The sequence below is a fragment of the Anguilla anguilla genome, chromosome 1 (assembly GCF_013347855.1).
Source record: "Anguilla anguilla isolate fAngAng1 chromosome 1, fAngAng1.pri, whole genome shotgun sequence".
NCBI lineage: Eukaryota > Metazoa > Chordata > Actinopteri > Anguilliformes > Anguillidae > Anguilla > Anguilla anguilla.
The window spans coordinates 20382112-20405515 of NC_049201.1; the positions used below are offsets into that span (position 1 = coordinate 20382112).

Here is a 23404-nt window from a genome sequence, read left to right on the forward strand (position 1 = left end):
CTCTCTCTCTCTGTCAGACACATAAAGGAAGGTGTGGGCGCTCAAATAGCTTCCTCTACAACTCTGTTAAGGCTGCCAAACAGCCTTGGAGGGATGGGGAGTTGGCATGGCAACACCGTAAGGGCAGCAGCGTAGCATAGCGGTCAGGGAACCAGTGCTTGCAACTCTTGCGCTTGTTGGTTCTGATTTCCAGGTGGGGTCTGCTGATGTACCCTTGAGCTGGGTACTTAAACCGTGTTGCCTCAGTCAATATTAATCTTCTCTCTAGGGTTTTCGTCATACTTGTTCCTGGTTATGGTTGTACACTTTGTTGTACGTCGCTCTGGATAAGAGCGTCTGCCAAATGCCTGTAATGTAATGTTTGAAAGTTTCTCTGGTTACAAGTTTTGGCAGTAACTGCAGACATTGCAGTTAAATTTCGTTGACAGTGCAGAATGTTACATATTGTACTGGAAAAGGCCCTAGTCACTTAAACTGAGGCCATCGTTTTTCCCCTTACGTGAAGCGACAGCTCCACCTCCCTTCCTCCGTTGGTCTGTTTCAGACAGTTTACATGGCGGGTCATTCCTGCATATGCGCTATTTACTGCGTTTCTCTTTCAGCCCAAGACATGGAGTGACGTGGACTCTCCTGTGCAAGTGACTCGGAGGCGGAGAGCTGCACTAATCACAGTAAGATTCATGTGGCTCAGCATCGCGAGCTTAAAAAGATTTGAGATTCAGTTCCGTTTCGATGATGCTGAGGAATGGCGTCCGACCTGTTTTACAGTCTGAGGAGAGCGAAAATGAACCGATGTCAGACCAAGACTTCCAGGACACTTCAACGCGGCTCCCAAAAGTGTCCCGCCCCCGTGAACTTCCCGCCCCGCAGGGACGAGCTAAGGTGACATAATTAATTAGGAATTAATTAGGAGTTTAATTCCATTCACGCAGGTGCAGAAGATATTTCAGTGGCTCTCGAGGTGAGCGGCACCTTCCTTTGTGCGTCATCCCTCCTCTTCTCTCCTTCCTCAGAAGGCCGTGAGGAGAAGGGCACAGGAGTTTCTGGATGAGGAGGCGGAGCTCTCTGAAGAAGGCGGGGTCGTCTCCTCTGACGAAGAGGACGAGGAAGAGCAAGACCACTCATTGGTGGGCTTTGTGGTGGATAACACGCAGCTGTCTCAAGGCCTGAACGGTGTGTGTGTGCCCCCCAACTCTCTGGAGCTGTGTGTCCAGCGATGGTCATGCGTGCCACATATAGATGATTAATAATGCTTCTCTGTCTTTTTTAAGTTGTTAAAAAAAAAAGAAATACCTGCGTCATTCCTAATGTCCCACATCAGGTGACTGAAAAGTAGACTGCTTTTTTTCCCCAAGTTGCCTTGTATTTTTAGCTTTGAACCCTCCTGTTATGCTGGCACTCCGTGGCCACAGGGTCTAAGCAATATTTTTAATGTAGGGACACCCTGTCACTCATTAATAAATCAGTTAATAACTGATTTCCTACTTCACTGTCCAGAGAGACTATATTTCTTCAGTCTACGCCACTCGTTTTTAATACAAAACACACATCATTATTGATTTTCTTTTGCTGTAATAGGCACTCCCGGAAAAGTCATTAAATTTCATGCTGAAAAAAATTAATTTGGGGGTGGGTTTAAACTCAGGATATAATCATTTTTGACCCTGAGGACAACAGAAAGGTACATTTTCTTAGTTGCTGGTTACTGACATTGGATTCTGTGTGTCCTGCACTACCCTCTGTTGACTGAAGAACCTTTAAGCACCCTGGTGTTCACTGTGTCTAAAAGCACCTCTCATTGCTAGATTCTGAGATGCGAGGAGTTTACCTGAAGTCAGTGAGAAGCCCTGCTTTCTCCAGCAAGTACAGAATGGCCTATAAGGCCAGGGACAACGTGGACATTTTCTCTCAGGTGAGGGGAGGTTTTCGACGGGCTTCACTCCAGTACGGCAGTGTCTGAGGCTGGAGGGCCGCTGATATTTTGGTGCTGTGGGGGGGGGGGGGGGGGGTGTTCAGCGCATGGGTGTAATGATTCGTGTCCCCAGGTGCCAGAACAGGACGAGACGTATGCGGAGGACAGCTTCGTGGTGCAGGGCAGCGAGGTGGAGGAGCTGGAAAGCAGCGAAGAGGAAGCGCCGGTAATCCTGGAGGAGTCCGTCCTGGGGGGGAAGAGGCTGTACCCCACCAGACGCAGGGCCCGACTGAGGCAGGCCAGGGAGGGACAGGGAGACCCCTGCCGCCAGCCCGCCAAAAAAGCCAAGCGCTCCCGCGTCATCTGCCAGGACGACTCGAGCGAGGAGGACGAGGAGATTGGGAGGAGGAAGAAAGGGAATTCTGTCGACTTCGCCCTCCCTCGCAGGCCAGCGCAGACGACCCCATTCAGATCCCCCCAGGACGTGCCCCCCTCCAGCCTTGTGACGGCCTCTTTGGGGCACAGGGGTCCAGAGGAGGTGTCCTTGGAGGAGAGGTGCAGACAGAGGCTCAGTCCTCAGGTCTCCGTGTCTGAAGCTCTGGAGTTGCAGATGCCCGTCCCCGCACGGCCTCAGCCAACACAGCCACAGGTACACAGCACACCATGTGGAGTAGGGCCCTGTAACAGGATTAGGGTCCTGGAAGACTCAAATAAATGGGTGTGGGCACAGGACAGATTTGCTAAGGATGGGGTGGGAGAGTGGATCATGATTGAAGAATAATGCAGTACCATTAGAACCCTGTAGAGGGCTTGTGGTCGTTAAAGTTGCATGCATTTGCTTTTCTGGGGTGGAATTGAGTTGATGGAGGAGAGGAATTCAAGATGGTGGAGAGCCTTTACAAACACCTTTTATTTATACTGTTTTTATCGGTTAGCTGTACAATGTTTATGAAGGGCAAATTTTCTTCAACGAAAGCCCAACCGTCAAATTATTTTCAGTTATTTTTCACTTAACGGTGAAGTTGTATTTATTATTTGGAAAATGGTTACATTCAAATACCATTTTGCTGTGCTAAAGGAAAAATTAGTCACATGTTATGTAAGTTTATTGTGGTAGTAATATATGCCAAATATAGCTTGACTGGATTTCATAAGCATTAATTTGAACTTTTTTACCATTCTGTCGTAGTTAGCGAACTGCATTTTTGATTTTGACTTTGTCGTAGAATTTCCATAGAGTATCACTGGCATCTTATAGACATAACAGACATTACAATGAACAGTGGGACCTTGACACAAGGGTAACATAAGAATTGCTCCATGCACTTGTCTTTCAGGTTATTTAAAAAAACTATAACATGTTGACACACTGACGCAGATAATTACCTCCACGTGATTTTTTGAAATCGCACCAGTAATTACAAACCGCAGAGAGCATGAATGCTGCTGTGCATACTTGTTTTGTATTGAACAGGAGCAGAATTCCTGCCCAACTACATCATCAGGAGTAAATTCTATTTTAGGAGCACTATCTTATCGGACAGGATATGTATCATGCTCTGGGGATTTGATACTGAAAATAGTTTTGTTTATTTTTTTGGGTGAATTTTTATGTAGGATTTTCAGAGTTCGTATAATGTAGGGGTTCCAGTGCGATGTAAAGTTCTGGTGCTGGCGTCCTCAGGTATCGGAGCAGAATGAGACGTACGAGGAGGATTGCTTTGTGGTGCATGGCGGAGAGGTGGAGTCGGAAACCAAAGAGGAAGAAGGTCCGGGTGAATCAAAGCCGGAGGAGTCCTTTGTCTGCAGGAGGATGACCAAACGCCCCAGGACCATTCCTGTGGACGACTCTAGTGAGGAAGAGGAGATTAAGAGGAGGAAGAAAGGGAATGCTGGAGACCCCGCCCTCCCCTGCAGGCCAGCGCAGACGACCCCATTCAGACCCCCCCAGGACGAGCCCCCCTCCAGCCTTGGGAGGGCCTCTTTGGGGCGCAGGGGTCCAGAGGAGGTGTCCTTGGAGGAGAGGTGCAGACAGAGGCTCAGTCCTCAGGTCTCCGTGTCTGAAGCTCTGGAGTTGCAGATGCCCGTCCCCGCACGGCCTCAGCCAACACAGCCACAGGTACACAGCACAGTATGACCTTCATTGTGTCTCTAAATCTGCTGTCTGAGTTCACTGAATGTGTTTATCTACAGACATCTACCTATTACAGCTGGGTATTTACTGAAGCTCACTGCTTCACTCTGTTATTCCAGTAACACAACTCCTCACAACTCCATTCTATTATTACAGTCGCACAACTCCTCAGTACTTCACTCTTATTATTCCAGTGCTTTGTTCAAGTGCTAACTCCGCTTTATTCCACTCACAACTCCACACTACTATCCTCAGTGTGTTTCACCTCAATGTTCCACCCTTTTACCTCTTTGCAGCCCGATGGCAACACCCCTTATCCTAATCAGACTCAGAACGAGGCGGAGCAGCACGCCGTGGAGGGCGTGTCCCCGGTTGAGCCCCACCCGCTGCGCGTGCTGGTGGACAGCGGCCTCTCTGCGGCCGGGCCGGAGGTGGTGTCCTGCCTGCGCGCGCAGACGGGCGTGGCCGTGCAGCTGTGCCCGCTGGGCGTCACCTGCTTCGTGGTCAGCGGCCGCATGGCCGTGGAGAGGCTGACGCAGGCCGAGGCGGAGGAGGGCGGCGGCCAGAACCGCGAGGCCCTGAGGGCCAGGGTGCTCCGCCTCCTGGGCCTCTATGACAGGGTCTGTCTCATTCTGGAGAAGCAGCACGCGAGAGCAGGTGAGCGGTTCGCAGGGTTAGCTTATGGTTGGCCCTCAGTCACTCTGTTCTGAATGCATTACTGCACTGCTACAAAAGTACGATTGCATATTTATGCAAATGTAAAGGGCCTCCTGCCTCTTTTGCTGCTGCAGCGTGCAGCATTTACGTTTTGAAAAGTTAGATGAAGCATTTTGAACAGACAATTTAGAATGTTCTGAATGTATGACTACTTATCAAACCAAAATGGTCTGTGTGCCTTTGCGTTAAAGTGTACAGTTGCTTAGAAACATTTTGAATGAAATGTAGAGGCACAGTGGTGTACCAACTCTGTCCAGGAGACGTGTTTGGGTCAGGGACCCCTGAGATCTGAGGCGGGATCTTGAGTATGTAATTATCTAACAATATGAAGGACTATTTAGAAATATACCATTTAAAGTGATGCTCTTTCCCATTAGTGTCCACACCTTTCAACTTAGTGCACTCTGGGGATCTGTTGAAATATGAGTACTGTGTGACGTAAGCGTGTGTATGAAGGGTGTGTGCATTCTGTATGAACTGTGTTCCGTCTCCTGTTCCTCCATGTCCCGTCTTTAAATCCCCAGGGGACATGTCGCTGTCGGCGCTCATCCGGGCTGGGGTGCGGCTCCTCTTCAGCGGCGGGCCCCAGGAGACGGCCGCCCTCGTGGCCGACCTGGCCCGGTCGGAGCAGAGGAAGGGCCATGCCATCGCCGTGCCCGCTGAGGTCGAAGGTCACCGGCGGCAGGCCCTGAACTTCTACCTCACCCTGCCCTGCGTCAGCTACGTCACCGCCCTCCACATGTGCCACGGCTTCCGCTCGGTGGCGCACCTGATCAGCAGGTGAGGCGGAGCGCCGCTCTCTTTCCACAGGTCTCTCCCACTCCTGCAGGGGGCGCTGTCTGGTACTCTTCTGCCATTTAAATCCCTTTAGCATGTAAGATCGCAAATATGTGGTTAGAATGTTCTTACCTGAACATTCTAATGCTGATGTAACAATCACTACTGGTGACTGAAAGCACTGGAGTTCTAGAACACTGACTTAGAATTTTGAAAAATCTTTCCAAGCAACCTACTCTTCAAGGAGTTAAGGTGTAAGGTTACAAATACTATGAAATTAGAATGTCCTCAACTGAACATTCTAATGCTGATGTAACAATCACTACTGGTGGCTGAAAGCATTGGAGTTCTAGAACATAGACATTTCAAAAAGCGTTCCAAGCAACCTACTCTTCAGAGGGTTAAATCCCTTCATTAATGAGGGTCAATAACCCACAGTCTAAATACACTCAAGGCCCTGAGATTCTGAGATGCAAAACTCCCTGAGTTACAGAGGAGAGTCATTTCAGTGACCGGGCTGCAATCAGGCCAGTGATGCTGGAGTGAGGTTATTATACAAAGTTATTAAAAGTTGTGCTTTAATTTGGCCTACATCAAAGCAAGGCCAGGAATAAACTGTACATCACTGGTGTGCCCGGGACTCATTATCCAAAGCAAATAACACTCTTAATAGCACTTGATTTCCCATGGTGCTGTGCAGGTAATATGGCTGACCTCAGGCTACAGCAATGTGTTTGAACCCATACACTGCTGAATGTGTGCTCTACATATACCTTGCTGTGATGGACAGGTGTATATATTACAGAGTGTGAGAGACTACGGATATATAACTGATTTTGTATAATGAGCTGTCTATCACCCCCCCCCCGCAGTTCAATAGAGACCCTGATGAGTGGAGCCTCTGTGAGTCGCTCACGGGCCGAGGAGATCTTCCACTTCCTTCGCCACATCTGCAATACCAATATGCTGCCTGAAACAACTCCATGACTGCTACCAGGAAACTCAACCACTGACCTTTGACCCTCGACCCATGACCTCCACCTCTTTTTTCTGATTCCATACAGAAAATGCTCTGCACTTTAAAAAGAATGAACACAGTACAAAGTTGATGTATTACCCCAGGCAAATTGCACCCTTAATTTTGCTGTTTAAAGAAAAAAATAATACCATTTATGTGAAAGACACTGAGCATACTTGTACCTTAAAAGATTATTTAAGGTATTATTTTTTTAAACAAAGTTGTACAAAATTATGTTATTAAATTATGTAATTAAGTTTTTTTTTTGGAAAGGGGTTAATATCAGTATTTTGTGTTATGAACAAACTGAATAAAAAGCACTTTATTTTTTATCAGCTGTTTGTCTCATTTAAAAACCATGCCTGAGTGTATGACCTATGGCTGCACAATTCACAACTTCTTACACATACATACATAGTACATTTTAAGGCTACAGTTAAATGTATTTTTGTGTACTTCATAACATTGCATTTCATTTAATCATCTTTATTAAATCATGAGCATTTGTATGTACGTATACATGTACGTACACATAATTTATTACAGTTGTCAGTTTAAAGTAGTTCTATTTTATTAACCTTTGTTTGTTCAGGGTAGGTTGACTGAGCATGCATGCTCTAACAGCAACACCATGTTAACGCCCTCCCACCCTGACATGCGTATCTTTGGATTGTGGGAGGAAACCGGAGTAGCCGGAGGAAAGCCACGCAGACACAGGCAACAGCAAGCAAGCTCCACACAGAATGGCTCCAGCTAGCACTTGAACCTTGCTGTGAGGTGACCGTGCTTGCCACTGAACCACCGCGCTGCCCAAAATGTTGTATTTATTGTGCTGAAAGGGCACAGTGACAGCCCATGACTGTTGATTATAATGGGTCTGCCACTAAGTCACTGCAGATTTATAATTTCTTCAAGGCAGTGGCTGCTATCATTTATGCGAATATTAGAGGTCAGAACTGCTGAGTGTGTGATGCTTGGACTAGCTCTGTCACATGGGTGAGCAGTGCTCACAGTCACTGTTCCACCATGATGGAATGAGGAGGATTGGGTTAGAAAAGATAGGAGACCATGTGGGAACCAGCAGCTTGCAGATTCTGATTCTGATTCCCAGGACCTCAACAGGACGATGTAGACATCAGGCTCTAGGTGCTCTTGGCTATTTGATGAGAAAAAAATTAGATTATTGTAATAAAAGTTGATGATGTCTCCGGATATCAGATGCTTGGTGAACTATAAACACAGACCACACAACACATTACTTAAAATTCATACTTTATTTGTCTATCAAATATGGATGCAGCGTGCATTAAGTAGAAATTAGAAATCATGAATGCAAAATAGCCATTTTTTAATGGAAAAAAGATTAACATCTCAAATGCACATTAAAAATACTGCAAAATTCAGACCCTCTGAAATATGGTTTGAAGCGCAATAATGACCCCTTGTGGAAAAATTGTTAATATTTGTGAAGGAGTATAGAGAGTACAAAATCATTTAATTGATTGAAATTAAATTAAAATGGTCCAATGCAATGTTTCATGTACAGAATTACTTTATTGTGGAAGAATGCAATTCATAAGGTGTGAAGTCTTGGTCTATATTACACTAAACGTAATTTCTTAATACCAGTGTAATGTTGAGTTTGTCGCTATAACTACTATGGATATAGTATGCTTTGTGTTACATTATTAGTACTTTGTTATTTCTTAGTTGGTAATTATAACATGAACGCATGTTTCCTAACTATTATTAATCTGCTGGCAAGTGCTTTCACAGTTGCATTTTTCAGTTGTGAGGTGCATCAGTATCTGTACAGAGAGCGCCTCATCCGAACAATAACTTGTGGAATAACTTCCACCATGTGGAAGGTATATTATGTATTATGTCATTATGGTTCTAGGCTGGTACAAGTCATAATTTAGTTATTAGCAATGTCTGGCACTCCTGTTCACTCTGATGGATACATTTAGGTTCTGTCTCATTCTAACTAGAGAAGAGCATCTGCTAAATTAAGGTAATTAATCTAAAAAGATTTTAAAAAATTAATTGAAAAATATGAAGCCTCTCACTGTAGCAGTTAGATTTTAGACATCAAGACAACATCAAAAACATCAGTTGGGAACCACTTTATTCACCTTTCACCCATACATTGTTACACACTGCTTTGGTATCGGAAAAAGTGTCCCAGTACTAACATTAATAATGTAGACGGACCGATCCATACCCTCTTAATCTTACAAAATAAAGCATTTCCCACTTATACAAGAAAATACTGTGCCCTTTAAAACTATTTCAGCCCTAACAAAATGTAACAAATTTGGTTCAAACAATTACTGCCCCTACCAGTATCAAAAAACACCTCAGAGACACACTCTTGGGTTTCCTTACTAATAACGAAAAGAAAAAACAGACTCAATGTGGCTTTTTTACAACAAAGCACACACAAGCTGATCCACTTCTACGTTTTTCTTGAAGGAGCAGTTCTGCTGAACATAAGTAATGTTAAAGTAGTGAGTAATGGCTTGATAGTCAGAACTTCAGACAGTGGTCAGATAAATTATGTGCAAATTGGCTAAAAGGAACCTCCAATAAGTCAGCCAGGGATGACAGATGCAGTTTTTTTAGTGGTAAACAACACACACGCACACGCACACACACACACACCCAATGCCTTTCTATCCGTGCAGTTATTTAAAAAGAAAAAAAAGCTCTTGGGCAGCATGTGCAATACATAAAATCATAAAATCAGTTACTGTTAGTTCACAGTATGCAAACAATTCAAACATTCAATATCATCATAAATAGTGGTTTCTAGAAGCATTACACATGCATCACCCTCATTCTAAATATACCGTTGTAACATTTAAAAAAAAAACAGATGACCTATTCAGTGTTTTTTACCAACACTCTCATGCTCCTCACAAAAAAAAAAAACAGTTTCACTGGAGAACAAACACATGGTCAATTTTAAATCAGCTGCTCAGGTCAAAAGTACAGTATTCACCACAAAAATGGACAGGTGAGAAGAGTGCAAGACTTTGAGGAGCCCTTAAGAGCAGTAGTCAACTTCCAAGGACACACCCTACTTTGGAATGTCAATCCCCACAGAAAAAGATTTCTAGCAGGTTTCGCAAGAAAAATACTCTCGCCTCTAATGACTATCACTGTACCTATGCAGCTCAGTAACTCCAAAGAAAACACGGAAGACACAGGGGAGCTCAGACTTGTATGTCACTTCCATACTGCATACTGCATAAGAGTCCAAGGGCATGTGGAAAAACTATAAGTGAGGCTTTTATCAGAGAAGCTTTAGAGATCAGTTCAACTGCATTGTGAAAAGCACTGAAATCCATACAGAGGAATGAAACGCACATTGCAGTCATTAACAACATCCCTTAACCCTGGTACACACTGCATGACTTTGGCCCAGAATTAGCTACTTTTATTACCCCTGCACGTGCATGTTTAAATCATGCCGTGGTTTAAAACTTAAACCTTTTGGACAACCTTTTGAACTGCTTGTGGATGTTGAACCGTGTTAAAGTCTTATGCCAAATAAATTACAAACTTTCAATGAATAACAGCGACTTGTGTATATATAAATACTGAATAGTGCAAGTGTTTCTTCAATGACAAACTGCTTTATAGAGCCAGTTGGCTTTACATATCATGCTTAGTAATAGCTGAGGCTTGATTGGGTTCCATTTTTAAAAAGCAAATACTTTATCATGTTTATATTTCTTTTTCTATTCTGACAAACATCAACATTTCTATCAACATCTACATTTACATATCTTCATATGTAGAACAACATGTTAAATCAAAGCAAGTGTGCCACACCACAAGAGATACTTAAACTAAGGGACTCTAAATTATATAGTGGAATGCTTTGAGTTTATGTTCTATCCAAATGGGAAATGGAGCAGGGAGGATGGTTGCGTTTTTTCTTTTGTGTATTCTCGCTTACCAGTGTATATATTCACTATTGCTACACTTATGCATAACCTTATTGGGCAGTGTTAGAGACTAGTGGGCATCACTGTATGCCTCTGGCTTCATGCCTCTGGGTACTGACTAGTGGACAGCACTGTATGCCTGATGCCTCTGTGGTACTGACACAGTGCAAAAACACAGGATTCTGCTGCTGGTCAGACGTCACTTATGTCACCTTAATTTTCTGTAATTTTTCAAAAATCGTGTAGTGTGTACCAGGCACCACACACCGCTCAACAAGTTTACATACTATACACTTTGCTGCTATAGCCAACGATGTGGACTGTCAAGTAATATCAGTGCAATGGAGACATGCAGAGAAGGACACAGTACTTGAGCATCTCCTGGACAACTGCTCTAAACTTGAAGTAAGCCACGAGGGTAAGATGACTCAATCTGAGTCCTGACTTCTGCTACCACTGTGCTTCCATTTTTCAGATTTGTAGGGATGCTTTTCCATTTCTCTGAGGAAATTACCAGATAAGGCAAAGTAGGGAAAAAAAGGTCAGTTAAAAAAGTTTCTTTATACAAGACATTACATAAAAAGAAGTCAGGATATGTTATTTACACATATATCATATAAAAATATATGCTATTGGGCTGGAAGTTATCAGCTGCTGTACTGAGGCCCTCCTCCCAGCAGGAGGAGCTAGATCTAAAGTCACAAACTGGAGGTCTGGCTTTGTGGCTGCAGGGCGTGAGGGGTAGGCTCACAATCCATCGGCTCCTCATTCCCCCGCATGTACATGAGGAACAGAGTCACGGTGGCGAAGGTGGTGGCATTGACAGGGAAGGCCCGCAGCAGGGTGGAGGTCAGGCCGCGGGTTAACAACCGCCAGCCCTCTTGCTTCCAGCTCTGCCGTACGCAGTCTGTGATGCCGCTGTACTGGTTGACCCCGCCCACCCCGTCGGCCTGGAGGCGGGACTTGATGACGTCCATGGGGTAGGTGGAGATCCAGGAAGCGATGCCGGCCATGCCGCCGGCGAAGAGCAGCTTGGGGATCATGTAGGAGTCTTCGGGCTCGCACCCGAGCGAGCGCGTCAGCACGTCGTAGGTCATGAAGTAGACGCCGAAGCCGGGCGTCTCGCGCACCAAGGTGGAGACCATGCCCCGGTTGATGCCCTTGAAGCCCTCTTTGTTGTAGATGCGCACCAGGCAGTCCAGGGAGTTCTTGTAGAGCTTCCTCGTGGACTTCTTCTCGCCTGTGCCCTGCATCTGCATGCGCGTCTTGGCCAGCTCCATGGGGCAGCAGATGACGCACTGGATGGCACCCGCCGCCGCACCCGCCAGGAACTGGTTCAGGGGCGTGTCCTTGCCCAGCCGCCGCATGGCGTTGCCCTGGACACCGAAGACTATGGCGTTGATGAAAGTCAGACCCATCATGGGGGAGCCAATGCCCTTGTACAGTCCCAAAAGCTGCAAACATGCAATAGGGGATCGTTGAGAAAAAACATTTACCAAAAACAATTTCTATTTCTAATTATAGCATTGAGAGGAAGTCATGGGTCTTACAGTCTGCTGGGGAGGGATCAAGACTTATGACTGTGGGTCTTCTGTAACCTTACACAGTGAACTTAGGTGGGGGTGTCACAATACATTGACATGCTGCATTTGCCATTCTATATTTTATTTGCCCTACCAGCAATTATCCACTCAAAGGTGTCTTTTAAAAAGTGTCTCCTGCATCCTTTAGACAGCTATTAAAATTAATCTCATCCTCATTAAACAGAGTTTTCAGACCAAGTACTTGTGGTGCCATGGAATTTCTTTACCAAAACACCGTAGACATATTCCCTTTTACAGAAAACAAATGATGCAGTAGAAACCATAATGCAGGTTTGACTGCATGGGCAATGCAAACCACGTAAAACAAAAATACAAAAAGTAAAATGTGGAATCTGCTTCCTAATAGAAACACTGTAAAATATTTAAACGATTCACTATTGCCTAACTCTATGCCTCTGCAATGACAGCAGATTTACTAATCACGCAAGTGTTTATTTCGTTTAGATAGTTAGCTTCCCAGCAAAAAGATATAGGTGTCCTACAGATGTTCATATTTTTTTCCTTCATGGTAATTTGATATTTATTACCATTTAAAACTGTGTACTACAGGTGTACACAAACCTGAATACCACATTCAGAAATGCGCAGATAATGCATTGTATACATTTTTGTTGACCAATGATATTTAGAAGATGAGATTAGCAGGATGTTAACATGAAAACTGAAACCGAGGTAATTTGCCCTGCCTCCTCCCACCACTCCCCCTCCGCCAATATACAACCGGCTATACTCGCTTGCTGTTTGGACAATGGCCAACAATGCACTCCCTCCCTGAAGGGTTACACTTTTATCAGAATGAACTGGGGCTTGCTGTGCTCTGTGCCTGCAATGACATTCGCTCTTTGCACAGAACTTCCTGTGGGAGCTTCGCCGCTGCAGAGCTGCGGTGTGTTTTACCACACACCAGCACCAGACCACCGGTTGCTTTAGCTGCCCTAGTTACGCAGTTAACTGAAGATCTGTTCTTAAATGGAAAAGTTGAGTGGACGGAACTTTTGAAGACAGAGATCAGAAGCTGACGCAGGAAATTTAGTCCATGCTTAAATGTCAATGGGGAGCTCTACGTTGCATTAATGCACTGACATCCTCCTTGGAGACGTAGGGGCGGATTATGCATATCACCATAAAAATAGTTTTGCATATATCACAAGTTACATAAGAGAGAGAAAATTAAATGGATAGAGAAGCAATAGTGTTAAAAGGTGCTGACTGTTGGGCCTTCTGGCGAGCAACTGCAATTATCTTTCTGAGTCAGTAATGCTTTCAAAAGGGACAGAAATGGCTGAATACAATAACAACCTTAAGGTTCTAAAGCAGTGGCTGATGACATAAAGGGAAGAAAAAAAAACAAGGCTCTGAAATTTTAAAGGGCAACAACATTTTTGGTAAGGGTGTGGTGAACCCATTTGCCTGCCCCTCCACACCCCCTTAATATTTTAGCATATTTGGTCTCGGTGTGAGAAAGTGCCTAGACAGGCTGCCTAAACCTGAGACAGGCAAGGGCAAACCTGGCTGAACGAGTCAAGTTACAGGGCCTTTTAAAAGTGATTCTGGATGTGCCCTGTTCCCACTTGAGGACAGACAATAAAGCCAATCTATATCTAATCATCATGTTCGTAGGGAACGTAAATCTTATATCTTTGTCATTAAGTATTCTAAATTTCTTGTAAAACATGATTCACATGATAGATAGTATATATTATATTATAGATAATACAGTAAACTGCAGAAGCTTTGCAGTAGAGTGAATTTAGTTCATGAATCGTTTAACAGGCATCTGTGGTTGAAGTCAAAAGAGGATGTAGCTCATTGTGCATTTAGAAATCACACATGGTCTCTTTGTATATTTCAACATGCCATCTTTCACAAACGTACTGTACATTCTTTTAGGCCATAAAGTCCATGAGCCAATGAGTCATTACGTGGATTACTAATTACACTCATTTATTCAGATAAAGTTAGATGCACACAAAAATGCATATGTTAAAAGTGTCTATATTTTATATTACAGTGAACGTTTTTATATTCCAGTGACTGCAACCATTGTTTTACCTTATTAAATGGAATCAGGTACAACACGTAACCGATCAGTTCACAGGTTCAGGTACAGTACATGCTTAATAATAAAATCCCATTCAAATTTTCTCTTTGAAATATAAATGTGTGTGTAGTAGAGGTTATACAAATCTCATAGGTACTGACTTATCGTACTTATCGTTTTTGCAGATCAAAATAATATATAATACTCCTAGAGTAAAAAAATACTTTATGAAAAACCTATACTTTTTTTTCTTTTTTTGCTTCACAGAACTAATCAACAACCATAATGTGTCAAATTAACAGAGCATGATGATGGACACAGTTAATTAGGAAGCCCAATTCTGGTCAACTCAGAAGAGAAAACAGAAGTAAAACAATGACAAAAACCAATCCAGGACTGTTAGTTAAGCAGTCAAAAGCACAAAAGCCCAGGCACAAGGTAGAATGGATATGCTGTGTAACGGAGCACCCCCATCATTTCTTCACAAGACTGGCCACTTCCCAGAGCTTCTGCTTTAGCTGCAAGAGTGTATGGTGTCCCTTTTGACCCTGGCTAATGATATGTCAACCCAACCCCCTTTAGCTATTCAAAGCCTGCTATACTCAGCTCAGCCTTCTGCTGACATCTGGGAGTGAAGGAGGCATGTATGCCTTATGGTACTGCATCGGGTGCCGAGTCCATCAAAGGATTTCAAAAGGCCTTAATATAACATGCATCGTGCGAGTATCATGCAAGTCCCTCTCCTTAGGTGACAAGCTGATGTTCACAGACTCCACACCCCAGAGGTAGAAAGCAAATTGAAATGGGCTAGTTTTACATTTTAAAAGAGTTACTTACAGATTCCTGCCGTACAATGGACTGAAAGCAGTGAAACGTCCCACGATAGAGGGGCTTGCTGACAGACTGGACCTGGAGTCTAACCTGAAAAAGAAAAGCCTCAGTTTCAGTACAGAACAAGGAGTCTGACTTGTTCCTCCACATTTAACACTTTGGACATCTCAATGACAAGAGATGCTACTCTTCCATGCAGTGGGAAAGGGCAGGAAACACACATTTCTAAATCAAAAACTGTTTAGAATCAAGTGCTTGAAGTGGTCTTTGTTACGGACGGAGTGTGGCACAGTGGGTAAGGAACTGCGCTTGTAACCGAAAGGTCGCAGGTTCGAATCCCGGGTAAGGACACTGCCGTTGTACCCTTGAGCAAGGTACTTAACCTGCATTGCTTCAGTATATATCCAGCTGTATAAATGGATACAATGTAAAGTGCTATGTAAAAAGTTGTGTAAGTCGCTCTGGATAAGAGCGTCTGCTAAATGCCTGTAATGTTACTTCAAAAATTGAACAATAAAAATATTACTTAATTGTTCATGCTTGAATTTCTTTTTCTTTCTTTTTTTGGGTCTGGTCACAAAACAAAGACTAGGACACAGAAGGGCTGACCTTGACTGTACTTACAAGGTTACACTTCCATGCAGTGGTTGTATATCCCTCATCTACAACAAAGTAACACCCCTGCTGTTAAAGGCAGCCCCTGGCTCACGGATACAAGTAGTTACAGATAACAAGGCAAGCCTGTACTCAAAATAAAATAAAAACTACATTGCACCAACAGGTCGAGAGTGAAAAAACAGTAATTTTGAATCCCTATGAAAGCGTCAGCTACTTCATTCCAATAAATGATCTAAAAAGACAGCAAAAAGTTCTTAACCTTTTACAATAATGAGAATATAAAAGAAATGAGAAACTTGCAGTGAGCCTATTTTAACTGGTTCTTTTGCTCATCTGTCCCACAAGGCTTGCCTGTGGAAGACCTTATTGAAATGCATAGTAACCAAATGTGTAAGTTGAAAAAAAAGAATTTGTTAATCTTGTTAAAATAGTAGCCTTAGAAATTACAGGCCACCTAAAACTCTAGAAAAATTGAGAAGATGCAGTAGTATCTTTCCACAAATGCACCAGTGTCTTTCTATGGTAAGCTTTGAACACACATCCCAACATAACATAGGCCAAAAAGTTAGTTGGAAAGTTATTTTTGGGAAGCGGAGGTCTGAGAGGAAAGTTTATGCCCAAAGACCGTTAATCACATGTAAGCCTGGCTCTGGAGAAGCAAGCTGAGCTTGCCGAGAATCCATTGGTGACTTACTGAGCAGCTGTTGAACATTGGACGTTAGTCTCTCACCAGTCATCAACTTTGTTCAAGTATACATTTTGTTAAATGGATATTTTTGCTGCCCCTCTTCAGGCAACAATTAACATGTTTTACAATGTGTGGCTGACTATCCAAAACCTGAACTTTTCCAAGATTACTAATTTGCTGGCATCCTTCCTGTTACAAAATAAGGCACCGGTTGAAAGTCATAAGGTAGACACTGCTTAGCCACCATGATTAGCAGCAACCTTGGGTCAATGCGCACAGTAAACCAGTGAACTCAATGTAAAGTGAAGAAAATAGTCATGGAAGTTGATGTTCATGCCACGCATCTGCATGCAGACACACTCAACAGGCGTTCAACTTTGGAGTAAAACCCACCTTGACAGTATCAAAGGGGTGTCCTACTATGACACCAGCAGCACCTGAAACAAAACAAGAGGATAACCATTAGATTCCACTGTGTTAGTATGGAAAACAGCTGTAATCAAACACCTGCAACTCATCCCGGACAATTCAATAGAACTGACAATTGTAGATCAAGAATACAGCATACAGTGCAATACCCTTACCCAACCACAAAACATTATTATTGCATACTTAATATTTGCCTTTCATTTAAACTATTCCAGCACTTCATTAGCATGTCACATGCAATACATACGCAAAAACGTCTGTGGGTGTCAGCTGCTGGAGGGGCGCTTCTCACCCCAGAGAAAACTGCTCAAAAGCTTTTAAAATGAGGACATAAATACTTGATAAAATGTCTTGTCTATCTTTTTCCTCAGACATCAATCAGCACAAACTCACATGGTGGCAATGTGATCAAGATTACACACCCAGGGCGAAGCCCCACTGCATTAAACTTTCCCAACATGTATGTAAAATATTTTCAATATTTACTTTTGCATGTAATGCCATTGGACTAAAACAGTGTTCATTTTGTATCCAAGGGATTACGGTTGCTGTTGGGCCAATTACCACACAGATAATCCCATGTGAACTCAAAATATTCAGAGGGGCTTGCTCAATCAAGCCAATCACAGACCAGACCCTTCCCCAGTCAAGGAAATAAGCTGTATCACTGCCGTACTGCAGTACAGCAGCCAGCTGCTCACTGAACCAATGGCAAGTGCTTCTGTGTCCTTGATTCTGGCAAATGAGGTCAAGAATGACCACATTTACAGAAGCTCCATTCACCATGGAAACTTGGCAGAGAAGTGCTCTGCAGTCAGGACTTGTTTGGCACATGGAGGCGGCACAGAGGAATGCAATTGCATTGTACAGGTTTCACAGTCTTTTGTGCAATAAACGAGTCACATAATAAACAAGTCTCCCAAGTTCTCTCTTAAGGTCAAATGACTACTTGCATAGTACGAGACAAAAATAGTTATTTAGGGGTAGGGAAGCAATGTTGTTTAAAAAGGAGTACATTCCTCAAACTCCGGATAGGAGGAAGCGAAAGTATACAAGCAGACTCATTTGGCACTAGCCAAATAAAAAACACTACATGGTGAAGCATATGCAATCAACACCTCATTCTGCACCATATGCGGCAGTGTTTCTGTGAGAGAATCACACAAAGACAAAATAGAAACTCATCAAGGTTACTGCAGCTTTCAAAACAGAACTAGTGCAAATCAATTGAACAAATATAAGGATACTAGTTTGTGCAAATAAACAGAAATGCAGCAGAATAAAACTGCACTCATAAAGGGTATATATTACATTATATTTGTATGATATATACAGTACAATATATATTATGCTATATTTGTATTGTTCAGTCCTTTTCAAAATTTCAGCACAATACACACAGCAATAAATTTATCAGAACATTCTTTTCTAATGAAAGAATTTCCATCCAGCATCAACTTCTACCCTCTAAATAACATGTTTTCACAGAAATGCTTTAAAACTCTGTAGCTGACAGACAAAACACCCATGTTGAACTGAATTTCTATACCACCTGATTTCAGAACCTCAATTTCTGTTGTGCCCTGCAAGGTACTACTTATATATCCTCCTTTGACTGAAAATCTGGATCAGTTTTGATAAAACTGTAAGACTGATATACAGTTATACAGTTGCCACAAAATTTAACCTTACTTTCCAGTTCAACCCATATGCATATTAAGAAGCAAGCTGAAATTCTGACACATTATAAAATGCTTTCCTTGTTTGTTTAGGAAACACCTGTCGATGTGATTGGGCAATGAGAGGGGCTGTGTACCGCTTGCATTTTTGCTGACTAGAGAATGTGCAGACTTGAATCGGGCATCTGTAGATTGTAATCAGAGCTGCATAGGAAAGGTCCTTCTCTGACTCCACTCTGTGCAAGCTTAGCTGTAGTCTGTGGTGTGTAAATGAGCAGGTGACAACACCATGTGTTTCAGAGGAGAACCGTGGATGTTTACACTCTCCCGAATCGGCAGTGGGCTCTCTGTATGTACACGGCTGTGGTTGCAGATGATTGGCCATTCCAAACTGCGGTGGGATTTGGATATACCGAGCCCCATGTTGGGCACCAAATTTATTTTAAAAAATGTTTTTTTTTTTTTAAAAACACGGAGGAAAAATAAAAAAGTCTATAAGCTCCCGAGCGCACAGATATCCACCAGGTACGCTGCACAGACAGATGTCACATGTTCTGCACAATTTACAATTTATCCATGCATGCACAAAACAACAATAGATCCATATTTACAATAAAACTGTGCTCCTGTTGTACAACAAAAATGGGTAATCATTTGTCAGCAGGACACAAGAGAGCTTTGAGTGGCAGATAAAAGTAATCCATGTTTTACATGCTTCATTTGTTTTGAAATGAAGATCAATTACATCAGTTCTGAAGGCATTCTTAGCTGACATGGTGCAAGTTGCTATTGTACATTACTGCTCAGTTGCAGATGGCATCAATAAATGTTTAATGGACTTTCAGGTGGATTTCCACAATGTGACTGCACTCATCTCGGATAATGCAACCTACATATCGAAAGCATACCAAGAAACCCTTAAAGACATGTAGGCAAATTCAGTCCGTTTAACTAACACTTGGGTTTGGGCCAAGAGATTCACCCAAAGCTGGCAATCTCACAGGAGTTGTTAAAAAGTATTACAGGCACTGTCCAAGGAGAAACTTGTGCTACACAGCACTTCTAAGGAATGAAATAAAGGAGCAAGGTTCCAATCGAGCCATGCAAAGTGAGATGGGGACACTTTAAATAACTGACCAGGATTAAATTCAAATTTTTACATATTTTATACAATTTTACTGCAAAGGTTTCGGTTTTTCCAATCAATTTAGAACTTGATCTCATGGTCGCCCTTGATCTGGTACCAAACTCACAATGAGGGCCATACAGATTATACAAGAAACATGTCTAAATATAGCTAAATATGATATGGGATTGACACCCTGCCAATGTACAGTTCCCCTGAGTACACTAATGTTTCATATCAGTGCAGCTGTGTGTACACTTTTAATCAAAAGTATCTAAATGCTTCATATAGTTAGAATAAGCCATGTTTCTTGTAAAAGGTATTTTGCTGGTAAAAGGTACTTACCCAAATAGAACATTACTGTACTTTCGGGGTACATTTGGCAAATGTGTTCCTTAAAGAACAAAAATGTACCTCCACTGTGACATTATGTGACATATGGTTTGTTTAAGCAAAACTACAGACCACATTGTGGTTACAAAGTACAATATCTAATTTTAATTTAAATAGGCAGTATTTTACTCCAAAATAGCCAAACGGATCATCCAGTTCTTTAATGTATTGCATTGTCAACAAGGATGAACATAACTGATATAGCTGCAAATGAAACAAATGGCACAGCCTACACCATAACTTCTAGGATCCTTACATAGTCATTTATAGTCATAACATGTTCTTTAAAACGTTCTTAGTGAATTAACGTGTTGCGCACATTTGCTTACATACGTTCTTTTAATCCTCCTTTCATGACTTCCAGGCTGATCTACTGCTAAGATTACCATCACTTTCGGGATGGTGTCAAAGAAGTGCTTTACCTTCTTACATGATAGGAAATAATCCAAATAAACGGAGCAGAATGTAAACATTGTGTCATTAATTATGGGTCATTGGAAAAGTTTCCTTGTGCATTGACGCCTTTGCTTTTGTTTCAGCACATCTGAACTACCCCTTTCCGGGCTGCAATTCTACCCTGCCATGTATAACTTACAGGAGTGTCTGATATGCTTGGCCGGTCATTGCGGACAGCCACGTATCAACGTAGCTAGTCAGAGTTTTTGGCAACTGAATTTGTCTGATAGCTAGAACCACATGTCAACAAAATAATAATTACATTTTACAATGTTACGAACAGTAATTGCCAAGTAAATGACGTTCATTCTGCAAAATCTATTTTGTAACTTAACCCATATAGGTCTTTTAAAATGTTTTTTTCCCCCCATAATAGCTAGTGTTCTAGAACTCCACTGCTATCACTTAGCAGCGATTGTTACATTAGCGTTGGAATGTTCATTTAAGAACATTCTAATCACATATTTGTGATCTTAAACCTTAAAGCATGAACAATGCGAGTTTGCATGTGTGTAGCGATCTGTCAAATACCTCTGGTTTGCAGAGCACCGATCCTACAAATTCACGTGTAAATGAGGTGTGTGATTAAGTTGCATCGCATGCAACAGTTGAGATAGCAAGCCTGAATAGCTAACTGGCTGAAAAGTTGGCTATAGCCTATATTTTGCCCTATAATGCCACATATATGTTAAATGCAACTCTTTTTGTGTTCTGCAGCGACTTCAGTTCATCGCTTCAGGTTAGCTATAGGCCTAACTGATTATAATAAATATTGCGTTTTTTAGAGCAGAGACACCTGGACATAACTCTGCCTTGTAAGCCACCTAGCTAATACTGGTTAATGATCTGTAGATTCGGCTGTACACAATTCTTGTGCGTGTCTACTCTATCTTGTTTTTTTACTCACCTCCAAGACATCCTGCAAGAAAGTCCAATGCCATTCCCAACGTGATATTTTTTAAATTTACGTACGACCCCCGACCAATCACGACCAGTCGAGATAGCTTGATGCAGCAGGGCTTTGTGCTGTGTTGCCAATTTTAGCTCTTGTACTTCACAATTAGCGGTCTTGTTAAAAATTTCGTCAGTGTTGGTGGTAGTTATATGGTTTGAACTAAATCTGTGATGTTAAAGTCTACGATCGAGGAATACGTTATGGCGAATCCTTTTGAATACAACTGTCTGTCTATAACGAACCCCTTCGATTTAATTAGGTAAGTCACGTTAAATGAACAGCTTTCCTAACTTGCCTTAAATTTTGTAACCACTGCCGAAACGCCGGGGCCGTTCTAGCGCTTTCTATTTGTGTACTGGTGAAGTTGAAAGGAGGCGTATAGGTCCTTGTTTGGATGACGTATCCGTCCAATCAGGGAGTTGTGTTGAAGACAACACCCTCATTTACAGTCCACCCCTTACATTCATTGGCTCAAGCCCCTGAATTTGCGCAAACGTACTGGTGCACTGCTTCCGCGTTGTGGTGGTAATTCAGGAAATGTAGTGGTGCACATTAGAAATTCGCATTTCGCAACAGGCTAAGTGAGAAATTTACGGCAGCTATAGCGAACGGAATAAGTAGGGTGACTTCAGATTGAATGGGACATCAGTTTGAGTGGGACCATAGATTGTGGGACACTTAAGCTTCTGGGTACTTTACAGTGTCCATTTTACAAGCCAATCACAACAATTGTTATTGTCTTATTGCTGAATGTCTACTTGGCATTAAATAAACGTTTTGATTGGTGTGACATCATTGTAGTGGGTGTATTTTTCCTTTTGAAATTGCCTGATACATGAAAGCTCTGGGCAAACATGCTCACAAATTAAATTCTGTCATTCTGTCAATTATTTATGTAACAATCTAACTTATAATGTTAAAATGAATTACTATTGGTAAAGTCTTAAAATACAGTGAAAATTAGTACAGATTCTTATCTGATTTTATGAAAATAAAGTTTACAGTTCTGTCCCACTTAATCTGACAGTGTTATGAAAGTGGGGGTTTCAGGTAAAGTGACACTATTTGTAAATAAAATAACATCTAAAAGCAAACATTTCTCGAATAAGTTTTCTTAATAAAAATTAAAATAAAACATGATTATTATTATGAAAGTGTTATTAAGGTGAATGAATACATAAGTATGTACATAAAAGGTGGCACACACACATACCAAGGAAAGGAAACGTGAAAGAAGAGGGAAGTGACAGGGGAGTAAACAAAATAAAGACATGAGACTGGCAGGAAGGGAAGAATATATAAATTGGAGAAAGGGACTAATTCTACAGACATGGTAAATGCAGGCCTAACTTGCTGCTGCATGAATTAAAAAAGAGTTGGTTATCAAATATGACCCCCTGGCTTTCTGCAGTGGAAGTGTTCTGAGTGAACCGACCTGTGTAGAATCCTGTCTCAATGAGAGATCTTGCAATAGGAAAGACGTGCAGGGAATACAGAGCAGGTTAAACCAGGTTAAGTTTCAGGGTAAGCGTAGTTCAGCCATCCAGCTTGAGGTGTCCTTCAGGCAAGCTAAGATGCATTGTGACATCTGATCGTCAGACAGAGGAAAGAAGAGGAAAGCCTGAGTGTCATTAGCATAGAAGTGTAAGACATGACAGAACCAAGAGATTGGATTTTAAAAAAGAGGAGGGGGGCCTAGTACAGAACTAGCAGTAGAAAAGATAAATACCCTCATAATGTTGCGTTCACCAAAACCCATATACCTTCCTAATGCCCACTTCACATGCAGAGATATAATGCATGCATCATTGGCCATATTACCAGATATACTTGCTATCTCTTCCATTAACCCAGAGTAATATGGCATACAAAATTATGGCAGAAATGTATACTTTAGAAATGAATAATAAACATTTGTCAGTATGAATCTTACTCGACAAGGCATTTGATTAATTCATGGTGAGGAAATCTTTTTTTTTTTTTTTTTTTTGCTCATCAACATAAATCTGTTGGGTTGACTGGTTCTGATGAAGCAGATATGTTTTATAAATGCATAAATAAACTATGATC

At 42.2% G+C, this 23404-nt stretch overlaps 2 protein-coding genes across 3 annotated transcripts in view; one reads left to right on the forward strand and one right to left on the reverse strand.

The window, feature by feature from the left end:
• Positions 1–6890, forward strand: part of fancm (FA complementation group M) — a 50087-nt gene extending 43197 nt beyond the window's left edge. Inside the window, exons 16-24 of one of the 2 annotated variants that reach the window (XM_035417874.1) lie at positions 603–671; positions 769–882; positions 1014–1173; positions 1806–1912; positions 2046–2561; positions 3597–4031; positions 4343–4703; positions 5288–5543; positions 6413–6890. In XM_035417874.1, the coding sequence (XP_035273765.1) occupies positions 603–671; positions 769–882; positions 1014–1173; positions 1806–1912; positions 2046–2561; positions 3597–4031; positions 4343–4703; positions 5288–5543; positions 6413–6527 (2133 nt within the window). In that variant the 3' untranslated portion in view covers positions 6528–6890. The remainder of the gene's footprint in view (positions 1–602; positions 672–768; positions 883–1013; positions 1174–1805; positions 1913–2045; positions 2562–3596; positions 4032–4342; positions 4704–5287; positions 5544–6412) is intronic. The other variant, XM_035417885.1, reaches the window with a different exon arrangement.
• Positions 6891–8669: 1779 nt separating this feature from the next.
• On the reverse strand, positions 8670–21685 carry LOC118214813 (mitochondrial basic amino acids transporter). Its single transcript, XM_035395065.1, has 4 exons — positions 21287–21685; positions 16690–16733; positions 14997–15080; positions 8670–11968 (listed from the first exon to the last, which is right to left on the reverse strand). The coding sequence occupies exons 1-4, from the start codon at positions 21318–21320 to the stop codon at positions 11213–11215; spliced, it is 918 nt and encodes a 305-aa protein (XP_035250956.1). The 5' UTR covers positions 21321–21685; the 3' UTR covers positions 8670–11212.
• Positions 21686–23404: the final 1719 nt, after the last annotated feature.

Excerpts from the sequence above, each read along its gene's own strand:
- LOC118214813 (XM_035395065.1), bottom strand. The coding sequence starts at position 21,320 with ATGGCATTGGACTTTCTTGCAGGATGTCTTGGAG. Across the intron at positions 16,734-21,286 it reads TCTTGCAGGATGTCTTGGAG|GTGCTGCTGGTGTCATAGTA; the intron begins GTGAGTAAAAAA and ends GTTTTGTTTCAG. Across the intron at positions 15,081-16,689 it reads ACCCCTTTGATACTGTCAAG|GTTAGACTCCAGGTCCAGTC; the intron begins GTGGGTTTTACT and ends TTTCTTTTTCAG.